The 8,940-nt window shown below is 36.9% G+C and overlaps 4 protein-coding genes across 4 annotated transcripts; 1 reads left to right on the top strand and 3 right to left on the bottom strand.

The window, feature by feature from the left end:
* Positions 1-1,068: 1,068 nt before the first annotated feature.
* On the top strand, positions 1,069-2,104 carry LOC108768976 (uncharacterized). Its single transcript, XM_018519708.1, has 3 exons — positions 1,069-1,501; positions 1,638-1,807; positions 1,884-2,104. The coding sequence occupies exons 2-3, from the start codon at positions 1,678-1,680 to the stop codon at positions 2,102-2,104; spliced, it is 351 nt and encodes a 116-aa protein (XP_018375210.1). The 5' UTR covers positions 1,069-1,501; positions 1,638-1,677.
* A 202-nt stretch (positions 2,105-2,306) lies between these two features.
* LOC108768974 (putative nuclease HARBI1) lies at positions 2,307-4,203 on the bottom strand. The gene is made up of 4 exons (XM_018519707.1): positions 4,056-4,203; positions 3,500-3,613; positions 2,968-3,416; positions 2,307-2,336 (listed from the first exon to the last, which is right to left on the bottom strand). The coding sequence occupies exons 1-4, from the start codon at positions 4,201-4,203 to the stop codon at positions 2,307-2,309; spliced, it is 741 nt and encodes a 246-aa protein (XP_018375209.1).
* A 99-nt stretch (positions 4,204-4,302) lies between these two features.
* Positions 4,303-6,783, bottom strand: LOC108768973 (uncharacterized). Its single transcript, XM_018519706.1, has one exon. The coding sequence runs from the start codon at positions 6,781-6,783 to the stop codon at positions 4,303-4,305; it is 2,481 nt and encodes an 826-aa protein (XP_018375208.1).
* A 10-nt stretch (positions 6,784-6,793) lies between these two features.
* Positions 6,794-7,660, bottom strand: LOC108768972 (uncharacterized). Its single transcript, XM_018519705.1, has one exon. It carries the CDS (start codon positions 7,658-7,660, stop codon positions 6,794-6,796), a length of 867 nt encoding a protein of 288 aa, XP_018375207.1.
* Positions 7,661-8,940: the final 1,280 nt, after the last annotated feature.

Here is an 8,940-nt window from a genome sequence, read left to right as displayed (position 1 = left end):
TACCGCCAATGCATTGGGCTGAAGCCAAGATAGGTGCGAGAGAGAAAGGTATAGAAGACCTAAAATTCGCAATGCGCATGTTCAGTTCCGTCATTCCGTTCGTCAATCCATTGGAACAAATGGAACAACGTAATAGATGGAATCACCTGACGAAATTGAGCATGCGCATTGCGAATTTTAGATCTTCTATACCTTTCTCTCTCACACCTATGTTTGTATTGGCTTCAGCCTGAGCGTCCTATTATCATTCCATGTGTATATGTTCTAAGCAGAGCACCTGGCGGCTCGGCCGTGCGGTGGTGGGGATCGCGTGCCGGAAATGTGCAAATCCTGCGAGCACATTAATGTGTATAATTCATAACATAAAGCATAATTTATTTAGGTATACACTTAACCTATAAAATATTCGAAATGTACTGTCAGAGATATCAAATGGATTTTGTGTATCCTGTAATCGCTTTTTTATAAAATTGAAGTTTTTTTTGCGAATATTGTTATTCTCGTTTTCATCTTCCTCCATACAAAGAAGCATAAAAATGTTATCCATTGCTACAAATAAGACAAATTTCGAACAATTTCGACACACTTTGGCACAATTCGAATAAAAATGTCATCCTTTAGCATAAAAATGTCATCCATTGCTTAAATAAGACAAATTTCGACACATTTTGGCACAATTTGACATAAAATTTCTTGCTGAACAATCTCACGTGAGAAATATCGCATTCTCACTATGATGAAAGTTACGGCCGTAATCATACCCAGTGAGAAATGATAATGAAATCGACATCTAATCGATGTCGATTCGACGTCGAAAGCGTCAAATTGATATCGAATCGACGTCGATTTGATATCGATTTCATTGTAATTTCTCACCGGGTAGTCCTTCCTTATTTTAAAGATAGAGGAAGCCTCCATGAAGGACTCCTCGAATCTTCAAGGCCTCCTTGTTTCATAAACGGACCTCAAGTCTCCCTTTCAGGGCTGCGTTCAGAAACATCATCCGAGTGCCCCCGCGTATCGTATTATCTTTGTTGTTCACTCAGTGTTAAACAAGGATAAGATAATACACGGAGACACCCGGGTGATGTTTTTGAACGCAGCCCAGAAGGAAGGAAGATTTTAGGGATTTTTAGTAACTTACTGGAAGCAGCCTGTTATAATATATGTAAATTTTCTCGAGAACTTCTAGAATTGTGAATTACAAATAATTATGAGTAAAGATTAAACAGTTATAAATTATTGATTAAGTCGCGATGAAACAGTGTACAACGATAATGGATAAAGATAAAAGCAGTGCTCATTATACGGAGAAAGAAAAAATGCTTTTAGCGCAGCTTATTTTCGAAGAAACAGCTATCGAAAATAAAAAGACTGGTTCGACAGATCTAAAAGAGAAGGCCGAAGCGTGGGAGAGAGTAACAAAAAAATATACTAGCCAAGGACTTACACCACGTACCAGCAAACAATTAAAAAAATGCTGGGATAATATGAAACAAAGGTAAGTATTATAGCGAATATTATATAATTAATCAGTTTATTATATACTTTTCTCAAGTGTATATTTTCTTTCCTATATATCTTTATAATTTCTATCCTATTTCGATACTTATTATTTTTTTAATTGATTCTTTCAGGAAATGAAAATTAAGCACTGCCATCCGGCACGAACGGCTTATGACAGGTGGAGGTTCTGCACCAGTACAGCCAAATGATCCAGTGATAGAATTTATGGATGCAACTAATCCAAATTTAGATGTAGAAATAGATTGTGCATATGACAGCACTGCAGTATTTGAGAAAGAAGGTAAGCAGTGTACATACATACTGCAATTAAGACAGTTTTTACATTATGGCAATCATTTTTTCTTCTTACTTTTCAGATAATGTAAAGATGTATTATAAGTCTGCAAAAGGAACATTGATTATCCAAGATGAAAAAGAAGAGAAAGATAAGGAAGACGAGGAAGATGTTATCAATACAGTTGATATATATGATCAGTATGATCACAGCGTTCCAGCTGTTTCTCGGAAAACGCCATTGCAAAATAGGACATCTCCAAATATTACAAACATATACGTAATGAAAACACTTATGAATTAGATTTATATTAATCATTAACATTAACGATTTCGTTGTAATTTTAATAACATTACTGCGGTAAAGCAAATATCGTAATGGATTACATATTAAACTTTATATATTACAACGTTAAATAAATACATAATGTCAGTTGACAAGGATAAAATGAAATACATAAATATTTAAGAATAATCTCTTATGCTTTAGCTAAAAAAAGTAATCTTTATTTCTGAGCAGCAGCGGGAGTTTCATTCTGCAAAAATGAAGATTGCTGAGACAGAGGCCAAGATTGTCCTACTATAACTTTTAAAGGAGGAAGATGTTGTTAAGCAAATGGCATAATATACATACAGTATACATCAAAATATTATTTAATATTGTATTTTTTTTATTCATTTTTTAAATTTTATTATTTTAATATTATTTTATATTTTTTATATAGTATACATCAAAATATTATTTTTGAAACATAAAGTTTCGTTACTTTCTCTCAAATCGAGAGATAGTTATTAAAACTATCCTCTCGATAAATGTTTTGTTTTTAAATATTTATTTAGTTATTATATTGTTAGTAAGTGTGACAAAATTTTATTGATACTTCTTTTATTTAATAGAAACTATACTTACTACAAACAATAAAATCTTGCTTGTTTAGATTTTAGAACGTTATTATTTTAAATAAAGAATACTATAAATTTGTGTTTTTGTTAAATAAATAAAACATTCTTTAAATTAAAATGTATTTTTAATTATCACGTTTGTACATTTGTATGAATTTATTTATTTACATCATTAGAATATGTAAAGGCTGAATATAAAAAATAAAATTAGTTCATAGTACTGTTTTATGAAAAATGTCTTAAAATAAAAGTGTTTTTATGTACAAGTCCTATTCCATCTTGTTCTCGATTTACAATGTTCTCAAATATAGGTTCATTAAATTCTTCTTTAATCACTTCGCCTAAATTGTATTTAATGCACACATTGTGCAAAACGGCGGTGGCGCAAATAATTGACACTGATGTGCTCAACTTTGTGCGTAAGCCATAATATAGACATGGAAATCGATGTTTCCAACATCCCAATAACTGTTTGACGGTAACTCGCGTTTTCTTGTGCGCAGTATTGTACCGAACTTCTGCGTCTGTCTCAGGTCTTAAAACAGGTGTCAATAGATAGCTGCGGCACACATATCCACTATCACCAAGTAGAATTCCATCCAGGCGTTCCAGCTCGAAACGACAGCGCAGACCGCTTCGATCAAATATCACGGCATCGTGAGTTGAACCTGGATGCCTGACAACAATATCAAGAATTTTTTCGTTGGGGTCCACTTACAACCCATAAAACAATAAATTATAAAAATTGTTGAACTTATTAATCCATTCATAATCATTTGACATACAAAAAAAGAACACTTGAAAAAATATACCTGTACATTTAAAGAAAACCATCCTTTTCTATTCCGAAATACTTCTCCATAATTCCGTCCAGGATTTGCAATGCGTATATGGGTACAATCAATACACCCTGTACAATATTTGTTCAATGGAATGATGCACGGATTATTTCCAACAAATAATCTTTATTTGATAACTCAGTAAACTTATAAAAGTTACGACGGAACGCAGATCGACACGAGATCGGTGTCCATTACAAAAACTCAACCGTCCTTTCTGAGGAAATTCGTAGTAGTAAAAAATGGTCGCGACTCCTTCTTCCCTTTTTGCCTTTTACTAGATCCGACAGAAGGTGCTGAACTCTTAAACTAGGAGGGCGCGGGTTTCAAACTAAACTTACATCATAATAAGTGATTCGCTATTAATAATAAAAGAATTACAACTGAAAATTAAATATTAAACATCCCGCCAGCATTGCAAGACGAAGGCTTGTAAGATCATTTACATATAATTGACGATAATCTAGGCAGTAATGATAAACAGTATAAATTATGTTTCAATTGGAAGAATACATATTTTGGGCAGACTGCGTTGAAGAACTCCATTCGATGTTTTTACATCTATGACCCTTATTAATCCATCCTTTCCTGGATATACGGCGACAACTCTTCCTAGACGCCAGTGCATTGGTGGTGTGTTTTCATTCCGCAACAATACCATCGTACCGATTTTTATATTCGCCTTTGATTCTTCGGTCCATTTGTGCCGTTGTTGGAGTTGAGTTAGATATTCCCTCGACCACCTCTGCCAGCAATGCTGTCACATCTGTGTTAGCAATTGGTGTCTGGTTAAACGATTGACTGGTTCATCGGACACATCTACTTCTGGCAACGAAGTCAAAGGCACTCCGATAAAAAAATGAGCTGGTGTTAATGCAGCTAAGTTAGTACCATCTGTCAATGGGCAAAGAGGTCGCGAATTGAGGCAAGCCTCTATCCGTGTCAACAGCGTATATAATTCCTCATAACTAAGAGGTGTCGTTCCAATGAGTTTTCGCAGATGAGTTTTTGCGGACTTAATAGCGGCTTCCCATAGTCCTCCCATGTGAGGCGAGTGTGGAGGGATGAAATTCCAGTTGATCGAATTTTCTACCAAAAAATCCGATATCTTCGCGTGATGGTCGGGATTTCGCAGGATTTCCCCAACTTCTCGCAGCTCGTTGTTCGCGCCAACGAAATTTTTTGCGTTATCCGAATAGATATTCGCACATTTACCTCTACGCGCTATAAACCTTTGCAATGCTCTGATGAAGGCCGGAGTACTTAAATCTACTACTAACTCCAAATGTACAGCACGTCTAGTGAAACATACGAAGATACATATATATGCCTTATCAGTCTTATTTCGTGATATCTTTATAGTAAAAGGCCCGCCATAATCGATTCCAGTGTTTAAAAACGGACGACTTGTCGTAATACGCGTTGCCGGTAAATCACCCATCCGCTGGTGTAACGTTGGAGGTTTAGCACGAAAACAAACGATACACTTTCGTAGCACATCCTTTGCGGTGCCTCGAGCATGAAGTGGCCAAAAATGTACGCGTATTGCCGCCAATAATGCTTGAAGGCCCGCATGTAAATGCTTGTAATGTTCGTGTAGAATAATCAATCGAGTTAGTGGGTGTTTTGACGGCAAGATAATTGGATACTTCTGAGCGTAAGGAAAGGGTGCGTTCGATAATCTACCGCCAACTCGCATTACGTTGTGATCGTCTAGGAATGGAACTAACGAGCGTAACTTACTTGTTTTACTTACTTGACCGCACGATTCTAAACTTCGTATATCGTTACCAAAATCACGATACTGCGCTAACGATACTAAAATTGTCATGGCATTCTCCAATTCTGCTACTGTTAACGGCCCTTTAGACTTCGACTCAAGTTGCAACACGTTATGTTTGAATTGTAAGCAATATCCTATCACTCGTTTTAACTTTGTCAAGGATGAAAATCTCAAAAACAACTCGTCAATATCGTTTACTTGGCTATGGAAAACCTTTGAGGACTTTCGCTCCTCGAGAAGATCCTCACTAATAATAATGGTTTCCTTGGAAGCAGGCCAATCATTTGACTTCAGCCAATCAGGGCCATACCACCATAGACAACAGGCCCTCAAATTAGTTGAGTTCATTCCCCGTGGTATAATATCAGCAGGATTTTCCTTTGAACTTACATGATTCCATCTTGCACGGACGGTTAATTGCTGGATCTCTGTGACTCTATTTGCAACGAATTGCACCCATCGTGATGGTTCACCCTTTATCCAGGCGAGCGCGATTGTGGAATCACTCCACAAGTATGTTGAATCAGGAGTTATGGTTAATGCTTGAATGACTTGTCGATATAATTCGGCTAACAATAGGGCTGCACATAATTCTAATCTTGGTAACGAGACGTTTTTCAATGGTGCAACCTTCGATTTTGCACACAAAAGATTAACCGTTGCTTCTCCGCTATTATTTACAGTTTTGATGTAAATGCAACAACCATATGCGATTTCTGAGGCGTCGCAGAAACCGTGTACCTCCATAGTGTTATATTCCTTACTAAACGCATGTCGAGAAATTAACATTTCAGGAATATACTGTATTTGGTCTTGAAAATATGACCATTTCGAGTGTAATTCGATGGGAACTGGATCGTCCCAATCAACCTTGAGACGCCAAAGATCTTGAAGTAAAAGTTTTGACTGGACTGTTATTGGTCCGATCAGACCAAGCGGGTCGAAAATCTGCGAAATAATGGATAATATGGCTCTTTTTGTTAATTTTGATAACTGAGTCCTCGAATTGATCCTGTATTGTAAGGTATCAGAATTAGTATTCCATATAAGGCCTAAAGTGTTGATCTCCTTATCAAAGTTTACTGAATCTGTCGTTTCTTGCTCCTCAGCAGTGAGTGTTGATTTTTCGTTCGAATTCCACTTATGTAACTCGAAACATCCACTGCGTAGAACGTTAGTGATATCTTCCTTCAGAATCTTCAATTGACTTAGGTCATTTCCGCCGGTTATCAAGTCATCGACATAGAAATCCCGCTTAATTGTTTCACTGATTTTAGGCATGTTAGTTTGGCATTCCAAAGCTAATTGATATAAACATCTTATAGCAAGAAAAGGTGCGCTTGCTAATCCGTACGTAACAGTATTCAAGCGAAAAGTCTGGACTGTTCCAGAATGTTTCTTCCATAAAATTCGTTGTAAATCCCTTTGGTTGGATTGTAGCAAGATTTGCCGATACATCTTATGGATATCAGATGTAATAACGTATGTAATGCTGTCGAAAACGCAAAATAATATTGAATAAGGTGTTCTGAATGGTCGGTCCCACGAGCAATATATCGTTGAGCGATCTGCCTGAAGTCGTCTTGCAAGATGCATCGAAAACTACCCGTACTTTGGTAGTACTGCTTGTTGACTTAACGACTGCGTGATGTGGAAGATAATTCGCATGTTCATCTTTGTCTTCGGCTTCTCCTATTTCACTCATATGATTCAATTGCTCGTATTCCTGCATGAAACTGACGTATGCCTCCTTCAGCGTTGCATCCTTGTCAAATTTTCTTTCTACGGACCGTAAACGTTTCTCCGCAATCTCTTGCGATTTTCCGAGTGAAGATAATGAACTCTTCAGTGGCAATTGCACGATAAATCTTCCATTTTGATCACGTTGATGGGTTGACACGAAATTGTCCTCGCATAGCTGCTCCTCTTTAGTATGAGGCTTTGATTTTGTAACTTCCTCCAATTGCCAAAAACGTTCGAGTTGTTCTTGGATTTGTGAGTTCAGTGATAAATAACTTTGTGAAGTGTTACATTGAGTCGAGGACCTGCAAGGCATGAATGTGCCACCAATAATCCAACCTAAACTCGTCTCTTGCAATACCGGTAAATTATTGCCTAAATTGATGCGCCTTTCCTGCAATAAATTATAAAACAGTGCAACACTGATTAACAAATCAATCTTGGCGGGAACATTGTACCTTGGATCCGCTAGTAAAATGTTTTTGGGAATCGTGAATTGACATATGTCGAATTTGTCTGGCGGTAGCGTACCAGTAATCGAATCTACTACGAAACAGGATAACTCTGTTCTATATTCGTTATACTTTGATTTCATAACGGTAGTGGCTCTGTCATTCACAAAAACGTTTGTTTGACCGATACCATTAATCAAATGGTTTGTTTTAAAAGTATTTAATTGCAATCGTTGACATAATTCCTTTGTCATAAAATGACTCTGAGACGCGGAATCAAGTAGGGCTCGACATTCTTGATAGTAACCGTTATGATCGCGTACAAGAACGATTGCTGTGATAACAGAGACTGCACTACACCTTTATTGGTACAATGCGACGTCGTGGCAGTAGTGCTAGTTCGCACCGCAGAATCGTCCTCGCCTTTCTTATTTTGAACTTCTCCTTGTTCAATATCGACTGATTTAGTCTGCGGATTATTATTGTCGAGATGTAACATTGTATTATGTCGACGCTTACACCGTTGGCAACTACCGAAAGTACATTCACGTTCAGGATGAGAACGTAAACAATTCAAATAAATTTTTAATCGTTTCGCTTCTCGTAATCTTTCGTGGCTCGATAATTTACGAAATGACGGACATGCATATAGCCAATGTGAGTTCTTACATAATGGACATTGCTTCTCCACGGGAGATTGCGCAGTTAAACTTACAGATTTTTTATGCGATTTTGTATTAGCTGAGGAAGTATCCTTTAATTGGTTAGGCAATAATGTCTCGAGAATTGAACGTTTATTTAGAAAGTCGATGAATTCCTTCATAGTTAGCAATTTCGAAAATTCTCTTTTAAATTCCCATTCTCGTTTTGTCTTAACATCGAGTTTAGGCGTGAGCAAATGAATTAACAATGTGTCCCAGGATTGAAACGGTTGTTCGAGCTTTGTTAATGCAATCATGTTTTGTTGTATGTCATCAATTAACTTTCTCAAGTTGGTGCAAGATTCCTTTGTCAGAACTGGCAATTCAAGGAGCGCTTGGATATGGTGATGTACTATTAATCTTTTATTTTCAAATCGCGACTTTAACAATGTCCACGCAGCATCATAATTTTCGTTCGACAAGCTTAACGATTGAAAACATTGCGCAGCATTACCTTTAACTGCAGATAATAAAACTTTTGAACTTTCGACAAACTTGTATTAGAATCAATAATAGCTTCAAATGTATGGCGAAACGTGATCCATTGATCGTACTCACCATTAAAAGTTGGCAACTTTAAATCAGGTAATTTTAACAATGAATTTATATGTGTTGTAGTATCGATAGTCGCCGACGCTGCTACTTCGGTTGACGTGCTCGGACTTAACCTAGTCGCAGTGTTTCTTCCTAAAAGTATCGTAGCGTAAAATGCATCCTCGAAT

The sequence above is a fragment of the Trachymyrmex cornetzi genome, unplaced genomic scaffold, assembly GCF_001594075.2.
Source record: "Trachymyrmex cornetzi isolate Tcor2-1 unplaced genomic scaffold, Tcor1.1 scaffold830, whole genome shotgun sequence".
Classification (NCBI taxonomy): domain Eukaryota; kingdom Metazoa; phylum Arthropoda; class Insecta; order Hymenoptera; family Formicidae; genus Trachymyrmex; species Trachymyrmex cornetzi.
Note: the sequence above shows the minus strand (reverse complement) of the source record. Positions and strands in the feature narration are given on the sequence as shown.

What these genes read in the sequence shown, in the direction of transcription:
- LOC108768973 (XM_018519706.1), bottom strand. Translation starts at nt 6,783, where the DNA reads ATGTATCGGCAAATCTTGCTACAATCCAACCAAAGGGATTTACAACGA.
- LOC108768976 (XM_018519708.1), top strand. Translation starts at nt 1,678, where the DNA reads ATGACAGGTGGAGGTTCTGCACCAGTACAGCCAAATGATCCAGTGATA. An exon ending in TGCAGTATTTGAGAAAGAAG is followed by an intron (nt 1,808 to 1,883) that starts GTAAGCAGTGTA and finishes CTTACTTTTCAG; the next exon opens with ATAATGTAAAGATGTATTAT.
- LOC108768974 (XM_018519707.1), bottom strand. Translation starts at nt 4,203, where the DNA reads ATGGTATTGTTGCGGAATGAAAACACACCACCAATGCACTGGCGTCTA. An exon ending in ACGCAGTCTGCCCAAAATAT is followed by an intron (nt 3,614 to 4,055) that starts GTATTCTTCCAA and finishes AATATTGTACAG; the next exon opens with GGTGTATTGATTGTACCCAT. An exon ending in ACAGGTATATTTTTTCAAGT is followed by an intron (nt 3,417 to 3,499) that starts GTTCTTTTTTTG and finishes ATGGGTTGTAAG; the next exon opens with TGGACCCCAACGAAAAAATT.
- LOC108768972 (XM_018519705.1), bottom strand. Translation starts at nt 7,660, where the DNA reads ATGAAATCAAAGTATAACGAATATAGAACAGAGTTATCCTGTTTCGTA.